General features: G+C 38.7%; 1 protein-coding gene and 2 long non-coding RNA genes across 15 annotated transcripts; 1 reads left to right on the top strand and 2 right to left on the bottom strand.

Moving 5' to 3' along the window:
• Positions 1-3,584: 3,584 nt before the first annotated feature.
• LOC126874874 (uncharacterized) lies at positions 3,585-7,914 on the bottom strand. Its single transcript, XR_007693073.1, has 2 exons — positions 7,625-7,914; positions 3,585-7,532 (listed from the first exon to the last, which is right to left on the bottom strand). It is a non-coding gene; the product is annotated as an uncharacterized LOC126874874 (long non-coding RNA).
• A 128-nt stretch (positions 7,915-8,042) lies between these two features.
• LOC126874839 (muscle LIM protein 1-like) lies at positions 8,043-24,190 on the top strand. Of its 13 annotated transcripts, none has more exons than XM_050637340.1 (9): positions 8,043-8,205; positions 11,144-11,268; positions 13,186-13,348; positions 17,398-17,524; positions 20,701-20,797; positions 21,235-21,319; positions 22,508-22,804; positions 23,168-23,488; positions 23,833-24,190. In XM_050637340.1, exons 2-9 carry the CDS (start codon positions 11,154-11,156, stop codon positions 24,107-24,109), a joined length of 1,482 nt encoding a protein of 493 aa, XP_050493297.1. In that variant the 5' UTR covers positions 8,043-8,205; positions 11,144-11,153; the 3' UTR covers positions 24,110-24,190. The 13 variants fall into 13 exon arrangements, with proteins under 13 accessions (XP_050493297.1, XP_050493292.1, XP_050493301.1 ...); XM_050637335.1 differs by lacking the exons at positions 20,701-20,797; positions 21,235-21,319 and adding exons at positions 19,392-19,488; positions 21,420-21,507; XM_050637336.1 differs by lacking the exons at positions 20,701-20,797; positions 21,235-21,319 and adding exons at positions 19,392-19,488; positions 21,420-21,507 and having other exon boundaries at positions 8,070-8,327.
• Positions 11,211-13,179, bottom strand: LOC126874885 (uncharacterized). The gene is made up of 2 exons (XR_007693085.1): positions 12,898-13,179; positions 11,211-12,803 (listed from the first exon to the last, which is right to left on the bottom strand). It is a non-coding gene; the product is annotated as an uncharacterized LOC126874885 (long non-coding RNA).
• Positions 24,191-24,233: the final 43 nt, after the last annotated feature.

Here is a 24,233-nt window from a genome sequence, read left to right as displayed (position 1 = left end):
GAAAGCGAAATCTTAAGGATTTAAGAAAATTGTTTACGTGGAATGCACGAGAATACTGTGGCCAACTATCTTGTTCTAGCCAAGATAGAGTTCGTGAATCACCAGTTTGCGAAATGTATAATTCGTCACTAATCATTGTGTCTCGATTCTACTTTTAACAACCGCGAAGTAACACTTCGCCTTCGCAGACTCTTGGGTGTTTGAAACTGTGCATCTACTTTAAACTTATCTCGAGTTACTATTATTATAGTTATTCGAACCTAATCTATATTCACCTCTGTTCAAACTTACGCAAATCTACCTTAAATCTAATTCAAACTTTGCCAAATTTTGGGTATATGTGCACCAAAATTTATACAAATTCGAAAGAATTCAAACCTAGTTTAAACTCGATCAAACCACATTCAAACGTGACCATGGTGGAAGTTTTCATTTTAAATGAAATGCAAACTTAGCGAAACCTAATCCAAATTTTATTCAAACCTGATCAAACCAAATTCAAACGTAATCACAGTAACTACCTGTTTTAAACGTGTAACCTAAATCTACAATGTTGCAAGAATCGAAATAATATTTGCATTCATTTAAAATGGGAGTAATCGTTAAATCCATTTAATTATTAATCCGCTGTTAGAGTAGCATATCTTATAATGAAAATTTCTCGTGATCAATCTCTTTCAATGAGAGCCATTGTGTTTGTGCCAAACTGCAACATTTTGTAAGTAGGTCGTTCACTTAAGTAAAGCCATGACATTAATCAGGGTATTACGCTTGTAAAACTGTAAACCACGAGACAAACTTCTTACAAATTTCTATCAAATAAAAAAAATTGCCAAATTAAAAAAGAAAGAAAAATGATCATAATTCTGTCCCGAACTAAACATTGACAAATGAACAATAGGTATCGTGATTCAAACTCCAACAAAACATTGCATTAGTGGTACGTCACATGACATTTTTAGTATCCCAAAAAAAGAAAGAAAAGAAAAAATGAATAGAAACAAAGAGATACAGACACAGAAATAAAAATGTTCAGCGTGATCAATGGAATATTTCTGTTTATCCAACAAGTTGGATAAATTTTCAACCGAAATTCCACTTATACCGATCTATTTGAGCTTAACGTGGCTCTAAAACGAATATAATCCTCAATTTATTTCGGACAAAGTATATCCAAACGACGAAAACTTTAAAACGACTGTTATAATAAACTTGAACTTCGTTTAGGAACAACATTATGGCCGGACTAAATTTAGACTGGACCAAGGATTATTGGAAAAAATACCCTAAGTACTCGAGATTTACATCGAGAACCTCCTGTCAGACTTTATTTACCTCTAATTCCGATCCAACCCTGACCTAACCACGACCGGACCAAGGACTATTGCAAAAGATAGTCTAGATTAAACGCAGGCTTAACTTAGACCCGACACGAGGCTAACTTAGACTGGAATCCAATCATGGTGAAGCCCGAATTCGGATCATAGATCGGTAATTTGGTTCACTGTGGATATAAGTTAAGATGTACTAAGTTGGAACTTAGTACGCGAAAGACAGCTGGGATACTTAAACCCGGCACGATGCTAACTTAAATTGGAGTCCAATCTTAGTGGATTCATAACTCGAATAAGTTAGGGAATTTGGTTCATCATGGATATAAGTTAAGGAGTATTAAGTTTGGAATTTTAAATCGGGCTCTAGTTATCAAAATTATGTCATGATAAACTTAAATTACCAAACTTAATGCAAACTACGAATAAAGTAATCCAAAACGAATATTAACCTCCATTCAGATTGATGCAAACCTAACCTTAACAAGTTGGACTCAATTTCGGTGTAATATCGAATACAGTGCGGAGACATTTCAAACTTAACATAACTTAACTCAACACATTCGGAAAAGAATCATAATTCATATCCCTAAATGACTAAAGTCTCATTAAACTTAAATGTAGATCCAAAAATCAAATTATCAAATGCGAAGAAACTTTGTAATGAAAAATTAATCCTTCCCACCATTGTTCCTCAATCCTACCAACATAATAGGCTACCTTAGAGAATTCAAAGCCAAACCAGGCATCCCAAAAATCAGTCGAAGTCTCTTGTGCAATGAAGACCACTAGCAATTATTTTTTCTCTGCAGTTAGTTCCCCTACCCAGTCAGTTTTACCCCTTCGTCTTCTTCCTTCGATTCCGTTCTCCTCTGTTCAGGCTGAGTCATCGTGCGTGCAAGTGTCTCGAGGGCGTCTGCTAAGTCACATGCTAAATTTGGTTACCTTACCAACGGGATTGTATTACGCGCGTGGGCTTATTCTAATATTTCGGATGGCCGCGATGGCAACTAGGCCGTCCTCTTTCTATACTTATATCTGCTTTCCTGAGCTTCGTGTTCTGAACCAGTTGTGATAACGAGGAAGTAAGTCTTACAAACTCGCCATCCAAAGAACCGACGTTCTTATTTCTCAAGAAATCCCCATGAACTTCACATCGTCGGGACATTAACGATTTGAAAAGAATCCAAGATTTAGGGAAAGTGTGCCGATTATTCTTTTTATTTATATCGCTTCGTGTTTGTAAACACGCGGTATTTTTACATGGTTTCTACTTTATCTTCCGCGAGACAAATGGGCCTGCGAGGTCTGGTCGCGATTTCGCGTGGAAAAATGAATCTTTGGTTAGAGAAACGCGTAGAAGTCGAAGGGCAATTGTGTAAATGTTTCAGTGTTTTCTTAGGTTTAGAGGTTGGTACGATAATGGTGTATTTTGTGGTAGGTTTCTTACGGGCTTATCAAAGAATTAAGGTTAGGTTTGAGGGAAATCTGATGTCCAAATTGATATACCAAGTTTAGTTTAAACACAGTCAAACCAAGTTGAATGTAGCCAAAGATCAGCATTTTTCTAGGTTTATATAACGATGGGGTAATGTAGAAAATTTTGTTTCGTAATATTCCTTGGATTACGAGAGAAAATAAGGTTAGATTGGAAGAGAAATGGCGCGGGTTTCTATGAACTAGGGAACTGAATGGATGATATTCGGGGATGGGCTCCAAGTCAGCTCTTCCGTGATCATGTAACACCCGCAGTGGGACGGAAATAATTTCAGCCTGTGGAGAGGAGCGAAGGAGAGAGACGGTCAAGTGGAACAAGTCAAGAATTTCTGCATTATGTGCACTGGCTCAATTTAATAGCTGCTAATAGGGCCCTTTCTGATGTTGTGCAAAATCTCTCCTGTTATCAGCCGAGTTTCATCGCCTGAAGAGATTTGCTTCGAGCAGCGATAACAGCTTGGCTTTGACTTTACCCATTACTCAAAGTACTATGAAAATTTATTGCACAAGTTTTTAGGTTGTATCTTTTCGGCGCAAAAAAATTCAGGATAATTAGAAATTAGCATATCACGCTATGTTTATTCGTTTAAAGCGAAAACAATGGAGAATTTTATTATTAATTAATTATTTCGAATTCCTTCCTATGACAGAATTAAAACAACAAAATAATAAAAATAGGAATACCGAAAAGAGATTCATCCGTAGAAATTATTAGGAATCGAGTATTTTAATACATCATGCTGTATGATTATCTACTTGATTTTTTTAAGCTTTTTATTGAACATCTCATGAATTTTCTCTGCAGTCGCGTTGCATAATGGATACACGACGAGATCGTTGCACCTCTCGGTTAAATATATATAAAGCGAGCACTTTTCGTGTAGCGATGAATTTTTAAGCACTTCCTCTTTGCTGTGGTTTCCGCTATTTTTGACGCGATTGAACGGACATCCATTCTCAGGCGCATAATCGAATTTCGTTGTCAATCAGCGAGACAACGCTTCGCGGTGACGTGTCACGTGTCTCCGGACAACGTTCTAATTATATACGTGTACTTATACATTTTTTATTGTCCACGCGTTAAAATAGCAACGGAGAACGTTAGGGTTGAATGTTTCATAAGGGATCACCCGTGATATATCTAAATAGTCGTGTGAGTTTCTTCCTATAGAATAAAAAATTAAAAAAAAAAAAAACACTTAAAAAGATAAAATCCATTTGAAAGAAACGAAAGAGAAGCGAGATCATAAACTGGCCTAAGTAAAAATTGAGACTCAACTTTCTATCTAAAATAAAATACTACGGTTTATTTCCAATTCGAAAATCGCGATGGCGAATTTTCCATCACGTATTTTTACTTAATTACCTATATTTATTTAACGACTATCTAAACTCGAGCAAAATCGTAAATCCGATTCGAGCGAAGAATAAATCTGTAACTCTTCATCCTTCTGGTAATATCAAAAATATCTCGAGTCGTTTACGAAAAAAAAAAAAAAAATATTTTTCCTGTCACTTTTTCGACTTCAACAAATATTATTCTTGTCGTCAACTATCGAGTAACAGAACATCATCGGAACATCGATCGAACATCAGAAAGATCTATGAAAATTCGACGTTTACGTTTATCATCCGCGATGTTCATATCGAAAGGATCAAATTTATAATTTTGGTGTCTCATAACGATGAAACGAGGAACAAGGTCGAAACTATAGGAGGAAGGCTAGTTGGACTTTTATCTCGGCGCGAAAATGGGCTAGTGGTAGCTAAGGATCGAATTGCGTTTTTCTTTCATTTGGTTAGGGGCGGTCTTTCCGAAAAGCTGGTCGGTAACGAGCAGCGAGCGAAACCGAGTGAGAGCCACGCACACATCCACTGTGGCAACACACTCATCCACTATTAATAGTATCTTGCTCAAATTTCTATTTTTAGAAAGACTTATATGCGTGCACGTGGCTTTATGTAAAAAGCTCGCCGAGTATATGATCGCACCGCGGTTACGCCCACGCAAGCTCAGCATTCAGGAAGCCATTGTGCTGGACTCTTTTCGTCCAACTGTCTCAGCCCTTGGAATTTCTCCTCTTCAAAATTCATATAATTATGCACTCTTAATGTACGCACTTATTTGTCTGGAAGCTTTCTTTTAAAATTTATCGTTTGAGCTGGTTGGTTCATACTTTGATGTTGCTCCTTGAAAGTTCTCCTCTTCAGGATTAATTTAAATTGTCATCTCTATGTGGAATTTATATTATTATTATTGGGTTGGTAACTAAGTGATTGCGGATTTTGTCAATACAACCCAATGACAACTGAATAGATTGTGGATTTTTAAGTAAATTCGTATCTTTACGAACAGGTGTAGAGTAATGGAACCAAAGTAGAATTTTGTATTCGTATCATTTAAATAATACCAGAGCTTCTTCGCTTTTGATATTTTGAGCATGCTTCTCGATATTTCCGTACAGTCTATGTACTTTGTATACTTTTGCATATTGAAATTTTTTATAAATGTGTAGTTATCAAGTTATCTCTTGAAACGTCATTTTTCTTCGTTTCCAAGTGGCTAGTTAGTTCTTCCATGTTGTCCTATGCTGACTGTGTGTTGGATTTTCTTCCTTCAATTGGAATCTCTTGGCCTTAAGATTTTTCTGAATTATAGTCTCTTAATATATGTAGTTACTTCCCTGAATGATTTCTTCGTTTTCATTCTAGAATAAAAATTATAATTAATGATATGATGATAGAGGAGAAAGTTTACTTTTGGAGGAAAAAGTTGGGGGAAAGATTTTGTTAAAAATTGAACTAGTGCCAATTCGACTGGTGTTAATTTAAAAATTATGGTATCGCGTTGCTGTAATTCGCGAATGCCATTAGGGCCCGGGAATTAGTCCAAAACGTATGAGTAATAAATTTATTTTGGTATTTCTCTCGCTGGTTCATCGCTCAGAAAACATATTTTCCTGTGTAGCACAATGTAAACGAATACCAAAATACGTGGCGCATTGTCATCGACATGATTCAGACCGCTATTGACAAATTTTTAGCTCCTTATTCAAACACTCCTAAATTTTCATCCAAAATTATACCCATCAAACTTTCAATCAGGTTAAAAGAGTATATCAATTTTAAGAGATAGCGATCAACAGTTAGGCTAAGTTTGACGAAGTTTGATACGGTTTGAAGTAAACCAATTCAAGTTTGAGTTAAGTAAAAAAATATGGAAGCATGATTCAAACGCTGCATTTTGAAAAAGCTAGCGAATCATCAACTGAAATAAACCAACGCTAACAATATCATGACAAATAGCTTGGTTTAATTTAGTTTGGGCTTAGGTTTGATACCAAATTTTCAACATCTGAAAAACATTCTTGACAATAAATGTAGAAGAGTAAAAAGTTGATGTGGACGAAATTGAAATATTATTAAACAATTCCAACGATATTACAACGAATAGCTTAATTCAGGTTTGATTATGCTTGAGTAAAAATCGAGATTGGATTTAGACCATGTAAACTTGAATATTTAGAAAAAAAAAATAATAAGATGGAGCAGATTTAGATGAAAGTGAAACGAACCAACTCTAACAACATGATAAATAATAGCGTTAATTTATGTTTGATTAAGTTTGAGCCACATAAAAATTGGAATATTTATAAAGGCGTTAATAAAACAAACAGAGTGGATTTAAAGATTGAACGAGAAAGATCCTTGAACCTCCTCCAAGGCCTGTATTTCACGTTCCATGAAATAAAATCTCGCGTAGAGAGTTCTCAGGTTTCTCTGAAATTTCTTACAGGCTTCGACTTTCATTGCTCTCTCGGCTCGTTTATAGATATATTCTCGCTGCGTTCCGGTTTCTTTCTAAAAATCCACGCCGTTACTACGGTGTTACAAAATCGTGGCCCATCTTATTGTATATTTCTCTAACGTTCCCGTGGCGAATATCTCTCTTTCTCCTGCCGTAAATATTACGTTTCCGAAGTATGCCGATTGTTATCTCAATGTTTGCAGTATCTTTTACATACCATCTATCGTTACACATCAAATTATTCCTAGCAAAATGGATATTTGCAGAAAAAGATGGTTCTTTAAAGAAAAAGGAATTTGCTCTTTTTCCTTGTCACTTGTGTTACAACTTTTTCAATGTAACTGACCTAGATTTTAGATAGAGACGATGATCTTAGTGAGCACCAGGTACGAGAATCAAGACTGTTCGAAATTTGTGTTTCTTTCATATCGTTTGTTCATATAAAATTCCTTTACATTGTTCTTCTTCGTATAGCATCAAGTTTCATCTTAACTTCCTTATTAATATTTTCTTGTCAGATTACGGTAGAAATAGTCATAGAATAAGATCTATTAGACTACTTATCAGGCGGTAACAAAAGCAGCCATAAAACAAGGGTTCTACTACCTCACATCCAATGTTCCTACGACTCATTGATAGAAGCGACACTGATGACGTTAATATTCTCAACTTGTCAAAAGTTGCACAGCAATAAGCAGCAACAGACTAGTGTCCAATATCCTCTACCAACTTCCATATCTCTTAATTACTTCAATTTCCTGAAAATTCGCACTAACATCTCCAGTTTGTGAAATATTCAACAACGCAAAGCAGCCACACCAAATATCATGTAACTTGGATTCTAAAATTCCAAACGTGTCCTGATCGTCGCAACTTCTTCCAAACCCCATTATCCTCTACAAGAAACATACCGATATGAGCAGTAACGAGAACCAACGTTACTCGATTATATCCAAAAAGCAAAATTCTACTGCAACTGAATACTCACAATTTGTGGAACATTCCATAGCAAAAAGGAGCTACAGTCATGTTCCCATGTAATTTGGACTCTATGCGACATTTAAAGATGCAAAGCTGCACAGAATTCTCGCAACGTGCAAAATTGTATAAAACATGGAAATAAAACAAATAGGAGCTGATGTGCTGTTCCTCCGATTGTGTCTATAGAGATAGAAATTCAGATAAATATGTAGGATCGCTTGGAATTCTTATGGAATCAAGCGACAGTGAGTCAGGATAAGGTGCGAAGAAAAGAAAAGCGAGTTAACGAGTAGCGGCCGTTTCGGTATCCCAAAGTATAGTGTAACACCCCCGCTAGATGGAAGGCGGCTAGTGTAACTCCCTCTTGCCGCCGCGACGCTGTCGTCAACAGCACTGACGTTCCGATGCACACGTGCCGTGTGCAAAGGTCTGGCTATGACTAGGACGGGCACGACGCGAGAACAGCCATTCGAATCCAGTATTAGTGCGGTGTAGAGTGCTACTCGGTGTTTTTTCATCTTTCACGCCTGTCTTCCTCCCCGAGTTTACCGATTTTCATTTTCGTGACTTCGAACCCGACATCCGGTGGTGAGTAGTAGAGTACACGCAGCGAGCAAGTAAGCAACAGTGTTCCACGGCCATCCAGACATCATCGTACAACCTACAACACACCCATTTTCAGGATTCTCCCAAGAAAACGTTAGAGAGTGGTTGGTTTTCGATGTCGATCGAATTGTCGATTGGAAGTGAGATCTTTGGAGTTATATCCCTCTTCTATTAAGTTTGGATAATTTTACGCTTGGAGATTCCAACTCGTAGTTAGTTGCTTTCTATAATAAGGATCATATTGGAAGTGAGAATTTTGCAGTTATCCCTCTTCTATTATGTTGGTATTCAAAGTGAAGATCGCAGGAGGTAAAATTGTTACGTTTCCCGATCGACCTACGAAAGACTTCAATTTTGTTATTTCAGACAATGGCATTTGGTGGAAGATAAGCTTAGTACCTTGCAAGCATTGCAAACATTTTCAGCGGTTAATTGGCTTACGAGGAGATTATTTTGTCGCCTTAGATCATTAGGTCCTACAGCATCGAATTTGAATAGTATCTTTGAATTCTTTCGTGTGACAGAATATACCCTTGGCTCTTTGAATACGCTGCAGTTTGTAGCTGTACCCCATTTTTCTCTGCAACTGACAATGTTATATTAGAATATTCTCTTTTGGCAAACAAACGACGCAAAAGTCAGAAAATTGACAAAACTGTTGATCTTGTCATATTTTTCTTCTTATGGTCGTTGAGCGAATAATTTTTCAGGCAAAGCTCGAGTATCATTTCGATTCTCATCTCTCGCTACCAAAGTATATTTTATATTGGACAAAGAATTGTTGAAATGGCAATTAAAAGAATTCAGGCGTATCGGAGGATGGAGAATCTGGCTTTCGTAATCTTCGGTGTTAAGCCAGAGGATCGGAAAATTTGATGAGAATGTTTGTCCGAGTGGAAAGCTACATTTAGTCAGACGCGTCTTACACAGCAGAATTACGCGGGCCGTAAAGTTAAAACGCGTGACGGGTTCGCTAAAACGCGATGAAATTTGAGATCGTCCGGATTTAGTATACACGGGGGTGGAGAAGACATTCTTCGGCTCTTATGATGTAACATAGACGGAGATATGTATGTACAAACAACCGCGTACAAAAGTATCGTCGTTACTTTTTCCTGATGACTCACCCGATAGAATACTTGGAAGTTAAGTTACCAAGTTTCTCAATCGAATTCATCAGAAGAGACGAGATCCGAATTTCGAATTCACGTTAGGGTCATCATAGATCCTATAATCCACTATTATCTCGTTTCGATATTTCTAAAATTTATTTCCTTTCTCGATCAGAGATTTTTATTTAAGATCGAAATATTGACAAGACTTTCAAACTTGATCGGTTATCGAAATTACGAGAAAATATTTCTGTTGTTTTAGATATTGAGAGAAAATGAAATACAGATTAGGAAATCAATGAAACTTTTTATCAGTTAGCCGAATTACGATGAAATAATTTGATCGTCCTTGATCATGATGGAAAAGTACCGAGGCAAATGGAAGAAAATGAAGTATAGGTTAGGAAGATTTGCAAATACCGAATAGGCATTGAAATATTTCGTCAGCTAGTCGAGTCACAAATTAAATAATTTTGTTATCTTAGACAATATTGAAAGAGTAGATATAGACAACATGAAAAACGATGTATAGGTTAGGAAGGACCAACTGGACGCGAAGGTAGGGGTAATGGCGACCGCGTTGTGGAGAATCTAGCACCTTCCCTAATACGGCCTCGCGATCCGGCTTGCGTCTGCACGGATATAGAATCCTCTGTCTCTCTTCCTGATCTCTCGTGGTCTCTCTAGCGTTTCTACTAATACCGTGGTCAGTATACTCGTCACCAGAGCCGCTTCCAAAAGTCACATCGTCGAAACTTCCACATTTGCAACTTTGTATTTCGAATAGCATGTTTATCTCTGCAATACGACTTCTGATATTTGGCACACGAATGATTTATTCGTCGTCATGTTTATTTTACTCCTCAGCCTTTTACACCTATGTTTATTTTAGGTTATGTTAAGCCACGTGGCGGGAAATTTAAAAATTTCCAATCTTTCAAAGCTCGTCTGACATTTTATCATTGACTGACGAAGAATAGCACTTAAAAATCTTTTTCCTTGCAATATTTAAGTATCGAATTCCCATTCTAGAGTAATTTTATTATCATTTCTATTAAGAGCTCCTTGCGACGTATGAATGATGATTAACGAAACTTTAAGGGAACCGTGTGGCCTTTTCTTAGAATGGATTATTGCAATTTTCATCATTCCATTACGTTCTTCGTCCCGTTTCTATGAATACAGATCGTTCGACGAAGAATTGAGATTAATTTTATCAATGGGTTAACATACAGTATGTTAATCGACAATATCATTGTCAATCAAGTTAATTCCAATGTTTCATAAGATGGTATGTTGTGATCGTAATAAATTCCTGAAGAAACTCAATTTCTTCGTTTTTGTTCTTTTGTCCGTATTTTTCGCGGATATTAGCCACCGAGAATACACGTTGCGATTCGAACTTGGTAAAAATAGATTCGTTCTCCGGCAGTAGGGCGGAGATTGAAACTGTTTATGTTCCTCTTGCGGGATTAGGTAATCGGTGGCTGAGTTACCGGTGTTATTGTTATTCGTTGTTTATGCACTGTAAAATATACGAAAAATACGAGACTTACTCTCCACATTTCAATTCCAATCTTCTTGCCTCGATCTTCTTCGAAAACTTTCGTAAAATATTCCATCACAGCACACAATAGGATAAATTTGATCTTTAATTATTTGGAAAATAATCTGAAAAATGTGAAAATAAATAAAATGTTCATACCTATAGAAGAGTGGTAAACATATGGGAAAATAAATAAATGAAATATTTTAGAATAGTCGATAATAATCGAGATAATAATCGAAGATTTTTCTTTGTTTTTCAGTACAGACAAAATGCCTTTTAAGCCAGTAGAACACCCCAAGTGTCCCAAATGCGGCAAATCCGTATACGCCGCGGAAGAACGCGTCGCCGGAGGACTCAAATGGCACAAGATGTGCTTCAAGTGTGGTAAGTGCTTGTATCGCATGTTACTATTTCGAGAGTATGCTACGTATTTCCCTTTAGCCAATGGTTCAAGACTCAACTTCGACAAACACGATTCTTCAAACATTCTCAAGCTTCTTTTATCCATTTAAATAATATGTTGATATAACGTGTTCGTAAAATTTCTCGTTCTATCAAATTTCACCGATTTCGACAAACGTATCACGTCACAGATTCTCAAACTATTTTTTCCGCTAAACTTAGGATAAAAAGATTCGATTAAATTCTATACAAAAGCGTTTAACTTATCTACCTGAAAATACAAATTCGCTGAAATTTTTATTGCTTCAAAAACGTAAAATTTCTTTGAAATGTATTTCTATAAATTAACCGATCGATACAGGGGCATAATCTGAGTTGCAGAATTTCTTAATCGAACGACGAATTATCGGGGGTGTTGGGGGCCGAGGCAGCCCATTGCGCAAAAACACCATCGGCCGTTTTTCAAAATTAGTCGCCTCTATAAATAAGTTTTATCCCAGTCCCGGATGGTTTGTCTTGGCCTTAATTAGTTTTGTATGCTAGCCAGAAATCAAATAGAACCGCCACCCAACGTCAAGCCGAGGGTGCAACGACCCGCGCGAACTCGCCGAGAAAAATCCGGACTTCGTGATCCTACTCGAAATAGCAACCCCCATTGAATATTCATTCGCGGCTTTAGGTACCAGCGGAAATAAGCTGCATAGAAAATTTCAGCCGCTACTGTCACTTATTCGTGAATATTTTAAATTTAAACAAATTTTTTCCTATAAAATCAGGCCATTTTTTGAATAATTAATAATTACATAAATAATTATTATGGGCCTGTTGGTTAATGGTCGAAGTAGGGCTAGTAATTGGTGGCTATAGTAATTAATAAATAAATAACTATGGATTTTTTATTTCTCTTATTACCAAACAAGGCTAAGTTTTGGCTGAATGCTTATGGATTATTATATTATGGGGTTGTTGATTAGCGTCGTAGGGCCATCTCGACTATAGCGACTGGTAGACTATGGCTGATCATACATCTGTGGAAAATTTAAAATTAGAATTTTTAGAATAGTCAAAGCGATCAGTTTGGAATTTTGTATAAAAATTTGGTGGTTTTACAAGAACGTATTTTTGAGTATTTCAACGATCTGGGTCAGGTTTGGATTTTGGAACAAATTCGTGATTTTTACTGTGGACTGTTCGTGTGATTTTTATAAGAAAATCTTGATAAATTTAACTCTCAACTGGGTTAGGTTGTTCTGTAATTAGCAAGATGCAGCCAGTGAAGAAAGTAGGTGAAGCATTCTGTCTATCTAATTATATTAGTTGAATTACAAGTCTGTAAACTGTCAACTCGATCCAGTGACAAATATTGCCAGGCATAATTCTGTGTTCTTTCAATTTGTATCAAAAATGGCTTTTTAAATCTTTCTTAGCCAGTAATTCCAATAGGGTCATGAACTTTTCTTTCGTTATCATCATATTCATTACTTTTCCATCAAAAGGTTCCTGAAGCTGCTTCAAACCTAGATAAACACATCAACAAGCTTATGGTATGAAATAGCGTATAGTTTCTTAAAAAAAAAAAAAAAAAAAGAAAAAAAGATCACAAAAGCTCACCACTTTTTCTCCCCATCAAGTTCCATTCAACGCTTTCCTATCCTCACAAAGACAACCCTTTGGTTACTGTTTCTCACAATTTCAAATATCCCACAATTTCTTGAAACAATTTCCCATTCAAATTCCACCGAGCACGTATCTAATTTGAAGAAGGGATTCTTAAAGATTCTCGCATTACAGATGCTTTAAGTATAGTCTGGTCATGAATGGGCGAATCCACTTATTCGAGTGGAATATCAGGATGATGGATTAGGTGGAAGCCAAACGAACTATGCCTGTGTGTTGCAGGTCTGTGCGGCAAATTGCTCGACTCGACAAACTGCTCCGAGCACGAGGGTGAGCTATTTTGCAAAGTGTGCCACGGACGCAAGTTCGGTCCTAAAGGATACGGCTTCGGTGGAGGCGCTGGTTGCCTGTCCATGGATCAGGGCGAACATTTGAAGAGTAGCGAGTGAGTGCACCTGCCCGTCGTCCAACCTCTCCTCACCCTTTTGACCTAGCCTTAACTCCTATTTTCTCCCAAACCAAGAAAAAAACAACAACAAGATTCTCCCCTCAGTCGTTTGTACGATCAGACCACCTCCCATTCAGAGCCATACACGTGCCGTTAACTAAAAAGAAAAAAAAAAAAATAATTATCGTAAATCGAATGAATACGACCGACTCAACCATCATCGACAGCCCAATGATCCAACAGCATGATCCTCTTCTTGGTACAATAAACCGTATCCGGAAGAAACGAAATTGGAAGAAGCAAAGGCAGCCTACTAAGAACCCAAGGACCGAGAGCATGCGTCTGCGTTTATGTGTATACAGCATCACGACTGTGTCGAACTACGTGGTCCATTTAAATTTTGGCCTGTTCCAGAGTCCCTGTAACCACTTCTCCCTCTCTGTCTCAACAAAATTTCTCTTTTAGCCTGACTTTATTTTTATTCTCATTCGGAACTTCTAACTTTAATTCTTCGTTTTCACCTTCCTACCTTCTAATTGCCATCTTCTTTTTTTTCTTCTTCTTGTCTTATCGTCCTTGATCCTGACTGCTCCCTGGAAACGCCTTAACTTCGGTTCCTCACTTTCCTTATGATTCTCTCGTCGTGCATCGGCACCGACAGCGATTATGGTGATAATGGTGATGGTGATGGTGATGCTAAGACGACGACAACGACGACGACGTTATAATTAATTGATAATTAACTGTGTTTTAATCTAGTCGACTATTCTCTCTTTGTCACGTTTAACTACCCGTACTTTTTCTTGTCTTCGCTCTTTTCGTTTCTTTTGTTCTTTTTTTTTTTTTTTCTCTCTCTATATCACCTGTTTTCTCTGTCCCCCTGTCTTACTTCATTGTTGTCTTCTCTCTCCGTCAGTTTCCTTTTCTTTTATTTTCTTTCGTCTTCTTTCTTTTCGTTGTTGTCTCACGTTTTCTCTCTGTCCGTGTGAACGACTGGATCAAGAACGGTCGTTTTTTTTCTTTTTTTTCTTTTTTTCGAGCCGTATCTATATACATACAGATATATATTACTATATATATATATATATACTCTTTCTCGTTTCTTTTATGCGATTACTACACTACATTACGCTAGTTTATAGAATCATTTGTACCATCTGTAATAAGTGCCATTAAAAGACTTAAAAAGGGAAAGAAAAAAAAACAGAAGAATCTGGTGTTCTTCATTGACACTTGCTTCGAGTGTTTTTTCAAACGCATTGACGGTCGGACAAAAATGTTCTTGCCATGAAACAAATGGATCTCTCTGACGACAGAGTTCGAAGATAGGAAAATTTCAAGTAGAAAATAGGATTACTGTGGTACAGATGGAGAAAGAAATCGAAGCTATAAATCTAGTACATGTCGAAAACATTTTTGACCCACTGTACGTGCCTACACACCTACTTAGCTCTATACATATATATATATACATACATAGTTAAACATTTAGACATATAAAAAAGTGCTGAAAAATATCCACCTGGCATCATCGATGCAACAACGGAGAACGAACCGAGCAAACACGGTTCGAGGACGAAAAATCTGTGTGTACACAGGAGCCAGGCCCGTCCAATTTTCTTTTAACCGTTCTAGCAAACCCCAATTTCACCTTTCGCCACCCCCAACTTCGAGTGCCCCGTCTCTCTTTGTTTTCTTCTGTCTAAAGAAAGAAAGGAAAGAAAGTACGACAGCGCGAACGAAAAGTAAACGACCGACTGAAAAAGTCAAGTAAAAGAAAAACAAAAACAAAGAAAAATGTAAAAAAAGCAAAAAGATACCCTGCTACCCCCGCCAGCCCCGCCGAGTGCGAGCCAACCGGAGGCCCATGATCGAACGATATATGTCGCTTTATCACGAGCCTGCCCTCGAAAATCCTCGTGATAAAGGGAACTAGCGAGTAACAAAAGAAAAAAATGGTGAGCACCGAGTCAGATTCCGCCTCTCTCTTCTCTATCTTATCTCTTGACTCTCTCTTTGCCTTTTCTCTTTCTTACCGCCTCACAGGGAAACCAATCGCTTGAAACTTTTCAGAGAAACGTCTTTTTTTTTTCTTTTTTTCTGTGATTTTTTTTCCCCCTACGACTATTATCATCCACAGATAACGACAAACGTATCTCGGTTGATCGATCCATGGTACACACCTGCACGGCCTCTCGTACCTCTTTTTTCAAACACACGTAACCCCGTAACCCTGCTAACACGTCTAACTCTATGGGTGCTTCTGTTTATAGACGCGATTTTCCATACATACATACATACACAGGTACACGCGCATACATATACGTAAATAGGCATCCAAATAATGCACGCTTACAGAGACACACGCATACAGATGTTATACGTAGATGAACGCTTTTTCGGTTTCCTCCTTCAGCTACTTCCTAAAAAAAAAAAAAAAAAAAAAAAAAAAAAAAAAACAAACAATGTAAAAGAATTCTTTAGAACTGCTTCAGTTTATTTAATTATTTCAATTGATTTAATCAAGAACCTTCTTCAGCTTTCTCTATGATCCTATTTTTTGGTTTCCTCTGGATCCCTTTTTTTGATCTCCCTTTTTACTTCTATCTATTTCTTTCTTTCTTTTCATTCTTGTGCCACTTGCTCTGTCCTCACTTCTTTCTTTTTTCTCAATAAAACGTATTATCATTTGGTTTCTTGTTATCACACGATCCGCTTCTTGGCTCTCCTCTCGGGGCTCGGCGGAAGCCACTTTTGCGTGGTTGCGAAGGGGAAACGGGTCACTAACCGATTACTAACATGTGCCTAACACTCTAACAGCCGGGTTGTTATTCTTTCACCGGTTTCTGGTAATCAGTTGTTCACCTAGAGTCTTGTGCGTCGACCCGTAGACGACGGAAACTGCCATCGAATCTCGAAGGGAAATCTGGGAAATTCGTTGCTCACGTTCTCTCACCGAGCCAGTTTCAGATTCGAAGTTTCGTCATTTTACTGGTCGACTCTCCCTCTTCTGCTTTTTGCAGTGGTGTTTTCTTGTACTGTCTGCTTGTCCCTGGTGATTCCCCAACCCCCGGTGTTCCAACGCCCCCCAATAATATAATACCCCCATAAGTCATTTTATAACCAGATATAAAAAAAAGAAGAAAGATTCGAAGAATTTATTGAAATTAATTCAGGTATCCTATGGCGAATTAACATTTTCGCAGCCGGTGACGCGCAGTTACGTTTCCTTTTTGTTTTTATTTGCAGCTGGTTGGAATTTTTCTAAAATTATCCTCCAACGTAAATAGCTAAAAGTGGACATTTCAGAATTTTCTGGCATACCCTGTGTTCATTTAAATGTCGCAAGTGGCGATGAAAAATTCAGAAATAACGAGAGAAATTATCTTGTCTAATTATTATCTGTGTTAATGAAACTTGGAAAATACAGCAGCTTGTATTTTTGATAATTCTTCGTTGCCTACTCATAGATTCTCGAGTCTTGTGTTTTCAATAATTCTTGATTACTTACTGAAAGATTCTTATATTTTTAATATTCCTCGATTGCCTATTGACAAATGCTGCAGAAAGCTTTTGTATTCTTGTTACACACGACTGTGAAGTGTATCAGAATGACAGGTAATTGACTAGAAATGTTGAAACACCTTATAGGTCTAATAAATATTCGTACGTTCACAAGTATTAACTATTTTCACTAATAATTTCAATATTTCCTATTAAATGTGCAGAGTACAGATAACGAACAAGTTTCAAACAAGCAGTTGCAAACAGAATACTTCCAACGTTTTCTATTATTTTATCCTCATGGCATTAAGGAACCCTGCTGTAAACAGCTTCAGTTCTTATCTCAATTGTACAAGATCTTTGGAAGAGACAAAACACAAAAGAAAAAAATCGGCTGTGAAAGAAGTTAATTCCAATCTGCTCAGAATGAATAATTTTTGGTGGAAATGTGGGGCGCTGGCACGCCAATTGGAAATCACAGCTTGACCTTATGACACCAGCCAGGAGTGACAATCTGATCTCTACAAGGGACACGTTTTTAGGGAGCTCGCGAGGGGATCGAACGCCGTTCTGGAACCGAGAGCCATCGCGAAGGCGCCTGAAGGGGAAGGTTGTCCCCGATGTGGAGGATACGTGTACGCCGCCGAGCAGATGCTAGCTCGAGGAAGGGTGAGTTTCCACAGAATTGCTCGCCCCATTCACTTTCGAGACATTGTGCTATACCTTGGTACCGCGACTCGTCAAAGCCGCCGTCAAGCTCCACGAAAAATCCACAAAAAGTCTACGTTGCAAAATATTTCAGCCATAGAAAAAGATATTCCAGTTTTGAACTCGAATCAAATTTGTTAAAGTTGCTGACAGTATCGAATGCTGCCAAAAGTCCACGTTTGTTCTCAGGATGCTCCACTCGAGTCGTACAAATGTTCTGCTACAAAAATTCTTCGAATGATAATAGAGTAGCTTAGACAAAATGGTAATTTCTTGGTTGGGAGATGTTTCGGTATTCCTTGCAACCGTACTAAATAGATTACAATAGTCGTAGCTTAGTCGCAAAGATCGAACTATTTGACTAGAAAACACACAGGCTGCCTAAATATACCATAGAGCTCTAGAGCCCTTTCTAAAAAAACTCCACAATTCCACAAGTTATGTCTCGCTGGTAGAAGAAACCAAAGGAAGAAGTCTTACTAACAAAGTATTCTTAGCCCGCGACCGCTTTATTTTTGTTCAGGCAACCCGATACCGTGTGATCCAAATAGAGGGGAGTTGTAAACAGTTCATGAAATCCGGAGTTATTAATCGAGCCGCCAATTGGACTGAACGAATTCCTCTTAGAATCTCGTTGCCGACGATTAGTCACTTCTAATCTTACTCCGTTGAACGTTCTGGAAGGACCAGTGTCGAAACACGGTAGCCTCGATCTTGCGCAGACCTAGACTGTAAAACACTGGTTTTCGATCATTTAGAAAACGCAAGATAAAATTGATCGAATTTTGTGGCGTATGCAGAGCATTCGAGAGCGGCCTCGCGTTATGCGATGCTAAAATTGACTAGATCACTGGCTGACAAGGTGCCAGGTAGTTGGTGGAGCGTGACGGGCCTCCGTAATCTTCTCGTCTGACGAAACGCGTAATTTCATAACAATGAAGGAAAAAATAAGAGCGGAAAGAGAATTTGGAGGATGAGTCGACGGCAGCTTGTTGCCGTTGGTGCTGGCCCAAGAGTTTTTCCTGTCTTCGTCGGACTTGGCAGTGAACCAACTGGCCCTTGCCGCGTTCGATGTTGGAAAATAACTTGGAACAATTCGCGGATTAAGTCGATGCAGGCTAATTTCTCTGCTTAGGACACTGTCCGGCCTTTTTACCTTCGATATGGTGTCACCGTACGTCGGTCAGGTAGAATCTTAAGCGGCCTTGATCGATCATGGAGCTTAAAAGTTTCACAATGTGATCGTCGATGGGCTTTTCGTGTCAAGGTCTCTTATTGAGAATAAATTTTCATAGTTATCTTAATCTCGGTATATAAGTGACAAGATTTATAGAGGTGTTTGGTAAAAAGGAACTGGGCAAGATAGACCACTGACTATAGCTGTTGAGCTGCTCCTCTATGTGTCAATTTTCTTTTCTTTCCTCGATATTTTTCAATTCTTTTTAAAGTCATTTCATATAACGAGCGAATCGAAGAACAGATAAACGTTCATCCTCAGAATTCTCAAACGATACTTTGTCACAGATCAAATTTCAGAATGTTCAAGAGAAAGCTCGATTAGTCTCATCTTTCTAGTCTATTGTTAACCGTGTATGACGACATTCGGGGACGTTAGCCAATTGGAGGTACATCAAGTGCTTGCAAGCAACTTTTACGAACGTATATCATACAAATCGATAGTATCTTGTGTTTGCAAGTTCAAGCTAGGATATTAACCCTTTCGTTACGTACGGCTCGTCGCGGTACCAAGACCAATATTCTATCGAATCGATCATGAGAAGAAACTTGTCCCTGAGATACCATGGTTATTCCTACTTCTTGTGATTAGGCTTACCATAAGCAATGCTACAAGTGCAAAACCTGTCAACGGTCTCTGGACTCGACGCTTCATTGCGATGGTCCTGATCGCGAGATATATTGTCGAGGTATCTGTTGCAATCCAACAAATCTGTATTTTTTCTTTTCTCTCACTGCTCGTTTCTTTATCTCAGTTGCACACACTGTCCAAATGTGTATCGAAGATACTTAGGTCAGTCAATGAGTATGTTACTCTCTCTCTAAAAACAATATAAATGATAATAACAGATAATAAGAAATATTGAATGAAACGAACATTTTTTGATTAGATAATATTTTTAATAATATTTCGCTTTCTGAAAGCTTTCATTTTTCACTTTTTAGATAATAATCCTAGTAACCAGAAATGGATAGAATATAATGAAAGGAATATCGTAAAAAATAATTTATATCTTATGTTCTGTTTACTCAACAAAAATTAATCGTTTCTATAAAAATTATTGTGAGATCCACAACTTTATAACTGAATTAAATACGATTCTTTTGTCTTGCTTATTACTTTCTTAAGGATAACTGATACTCTACAGAAGCTCAGTAAACAAATCAGAAGCACAACGACAAAATTTCCATGATTTAAGAAAGATATTTATCACAGTGCAGAGATAAACTTCGTAAAGTCGTAGTATTTAGATAAAAGAAGAAATGATGGGGAAAAATACCAAGAAAATTCCTATAGTTCCTATGCACAATGACGATGTGAAGAACCAGAGTCCAATTTCGATGAAATATCTTTGTTGAAACAAAAGTTAGAGAGAGGATGTAATGTAGTCGCTGGTGGACCTAAGTAACGATTTGCATCCTTTGTCTTTGGTCGATCCTCTGTATCCTTTTTAGCGATGATCCATAGTTAAAACTAAGATCCGTGGTATACACTGGCGCAAAGTGTTCCATAAATAGTCACACAAAACGAGCTCCAACGTGAAGAAGACTTAGTCCACGTGTTTTCCTCTGGAAAACGGGAGAGAGACCTCGTTTCTAGGAGCGAGGTTCAACGTGTTGTCCTGAGATGCCCCCGGAAGTGTTCTGACCTTTGTTTCCTTTTGTTTCACTTTCACTCACAACTTCTGTTACGATTTTCAAGACGCTGGTTGGAAAGTAACAGCAGCAAGAACGCCTCAGTCTCTGTTTCGATAGAAATAGGCACTATGATTTTCCAACTAAATTTATTAGAGAATAACGATTGCAAAAATTGGGAATAACTATGTGTAATAGAACGTAAGACACGTTGCGGTCCCTCCCAGTTTCAGTGACTAACACACGTCCCTTTGTGTGCCATGCAGCAATGGCACAAGGAATGCTTTAAATGTGCCAACTGCTCCAAGAGATTAGACTCGGTCAACTGTTGCGAAGGTCCTGATAAGGACATCTACTGCAAAGGTGAGTACGTTACGCTTTTCTAAGATCCGCAGGTGTGAAGTACTGGATGTGTTCATTCAAAGATGGTAACAATCATTGTCGGTACCCAATCTAGTCTGCTTCGGTTCAACTTGTGTCCTCCTATAATTCATGACTCATCAATTCACACTGTTCTTATATTCTGGTCTACTACCGATCTAGTCTACTTTTACCTACATTTACCGGAAACTCTATAAATTCCCTGGTGTTAGAATAATGTAAACGGAAAAACCATGTTGAATATTCGTACCTATTAAAGACGAGTATCGACCGGTAATGAACAATCTGTAAAATTGACGAAGATTAAGAGAAGAAAATGTACAAGGCTATATAGAACACATCCAAGTATGCCATACTCTGAGGACGACAGGCAACTAGGTCAAGAACGAGCAGATACCTTTAACACGTGTTCTCTGCAGTATGCTACGGAAAGAGATTCGGACCGAAGGGTTATGGCTATGGTCAGGGTGGTGGCGCCCTACAAAGCGACTGCTACGCCAATGGGTGGGTTTTCAGAGCCGAGACTGAGACGGGAATAAACGAAAGATATCCCGCCTCGGCTTCTACACTCTCACTATATATGATGCGCTTGTCTGCTTAACAGCTTGCTATCCGAAGAAATTCGGTCCGCGAGGCATTGGCCATGCTGGGGTTATGTGGATCGGGCTGCAGTGCGATATTGAGGACGAGGGGTACGCGCCCCCATAGTTATGCTATTCCATTATCAGCTACTCCATCTCTCCATGTGTGTGTGTGTGTCTGTCCGCCTGACCGCCCAATTTTTAGGGTGCACCGTTTTTCTTTCAACTAATTCTCACGCCAAATGTAGTTTTCCAAATTCTTCCTTCAAGTGGAGAAAATTCAAATTCTTCTTCGCATATAACGAGTAGATTCAAATTTAACAGTAATGGAGTAATTTGTGTTTCGTTAAAGTTTGATCGTACGAGAAGAGTTAACTCGAGGAGCCGGTCGAGCTCCATTTACCTCTCAAAGTTGAAGAAATCCGGACGAGTGAAAGATGGAATGAACGGACGTTTGCATGTATCTTCACGGATATACGTGTACATACATACATACACAGGAATCGACGCCTTAACGCTTTGCGCTATTACTCACCTTCACCGTTGTCTTATTTTTCAGCCGCTAAATTTGCCTCCGAGTGTTGACTATACTAATTCTTAAAACACCATCGTAAATAACACCTCTGGTACATTTAATTCAGCATCGTGCACTAAACGCATGCTCCTCCTCGTATATTCCAAACGTGATAGTACTATAAAGAAAAAGAAAAAAAAAAAAAAGAAAGAATGAAATAAAATTCCGAGAAAATATACCATTCGTATCTGACGTTACCAACTTGCATTCTAAACCTCTTCAGTAGTGTTTTTCATTAGCATTGAGAATTTTGAATGTTAATTGCCGATCGGTATGGACTAGCCGGTCATTTGCATGGATTGCTTTTTTCTTTTCGTCACTTGCCAGTATTCAAACCAGAGTCGAGTCGCTTGAACGAGAATAAATTTGAATTTCATCATCGAGCCTCTCAATAAAGATGAGCTTCTCCTGTAAAATGGAAAAAAAAGAAACATTCGACTTTTAAACAATTTATTTTGTCATTCGTGCAACTCGATGCTTTAATATCGGTGACTGAAAGGGTCGATGGTAAAAGTTGGTCAAATTTTTGTAATACAGCGATGCTGCTCCTCGTACAACCGTGGTCGACACCGCCGTAATCAAGGCCCCACCTGGCAAAGGTTGTCCACGTTGTGGTGGCGTTGTATTCGCTGCTGAACAGGTGCTTGCAAAGGGCCGCGAATGGCACAGGAAATGCTACAAGTGTCACGACTGCAGCAAAACTCTCGACTCTATCATCGCCTGTGACGGGCCCGACAAAGACGTCTACTGCAAGACTTGCTACGGAAAGAAATGGGGACCGCACGGATACGGATTCGCATGTGGATCGGGATTCTTACAAACCGATGGCCTAACGTGAGCAACTCTTTCCTTTCGTTAGTTATTCTTAAAATATTTAGGTATCTAGAACTTGAAACGCTTGGCTCACGAGAGTCCTAAATTCTTGGGTTTGCAAAATTTCAAACGTTTGGGTCTTTAGAGTTCTAAACACTTGGATTTCTAGAATTCTAAAGATTTGGGTGTCAAATCGTTCAAGCATCTAGGGTTCCAAAAGAACAAAAATTGTCTTCTGGCTTCCCAAGTGTATCGAGATGTTTAGTCTGAGATGTTCGAGCTTGCAGAGTCTCAGGCATTCAAACAAAGTACCATAGAACAACGACGAACGAGAAAGGGAATATTCTAGAAAGAACAGGATGTGAAAGAGAATTTTTCTTCCAGGGAGGAAGAAATATCAGCCTCTCGCCCATTTTACAATCCTGATACGACGGCTATCAAGGCACCAGCTGGTCAGGGATGCCCCCGCTGTGGTGGCATGGTATTTGCCGCCGAACAACAGCTCGCCAAAGGTACTATGTGGCACAAGAAATGCTTCAACTGTGCCGAATGCCATCGACCTCTGGACTCCATGCTAGCCTGTGATGGACCTGACAAGGAAATCCACTGCCGATCTTGCTACAGTAAACTGTTCGGACCCAAAGGATTTGGGTTCGGACATACCCCGACTCTCGTTTCAACCAATGGAGATCACGCTCCCTCATAGTAAGTTTCTAACGCTTAATAGCTCGATTAATGTGAACTGAACCGTCTTGAATCCGAGTATCTTGACTCTAATCCGAAGAAGATTCAAACAGTAGTTCTCCCCGTAGAGACAATCAACTTCGGATTCTAAACTTTAACGACGAATAGATGACATATTCGTGATCCTCCCGGTTTCCAGTTCTTCATGGCAGGTCTGAGAATCTGCATCAATAACGTGATTAGAATCCAAAGAGAGAATTACAGATACGTCAAGTTTTAAACAGTCACTGATCGCAGACTAATTATTCGACAGATTTTAAACACTCGTCCCTAGCTTTTTCTGACGCTTTCATAAATCGTTGCAGCATCGATGCCAAGCCTCAGGTGGGTCAGAAGCGAAACGACGGTCACGGGTGCGCGCGTTGCGGCTACCCAGTGTACGCTGCGGAGCAGATGATCTCGAAGAACCGCGTGTGGCACAAGCGCTGCTTCAGCTGTGCCGAGTGCCACCGTTCGTTAGACTCTACGAATCTGAACGATGCCCCGGACGGGGACATTTACTGCCGTGGCTGTTACAACCGGAATTTCGGGCCGAAGGGTGTAGGCTTCGGCATGGGGGCGGGTACCCTGACGATGGCCTAACTTCTTCAGGAACGTCGAAACGCTGGAAACCAGTCTCATATATATATATATATATAAATATAAATATACACATAAATATAATTATATCCGCCATATACAGCCGAATAAACGACCAGAACCGTGG

The sequence above is a fragment of the Bombus huntii genome, chromosome 16, assembly GCF_024542735.1.
Source record: "Bombus huntii isolate Logan2020A chromosome 16, iyBomHunt1.1, whole genome shotgun sequence".
NCBI classification, from domain to species: Eukaryota; Metazoa; Arthropoda; class Insecta; order Hymenoptera; family Apidae; genus Bombus; species Bombus huntii.
Note: the sequence above shows the minus strand (reverse complement) of the source record. Positions and strands in the feature narration are given on the sequence as shown.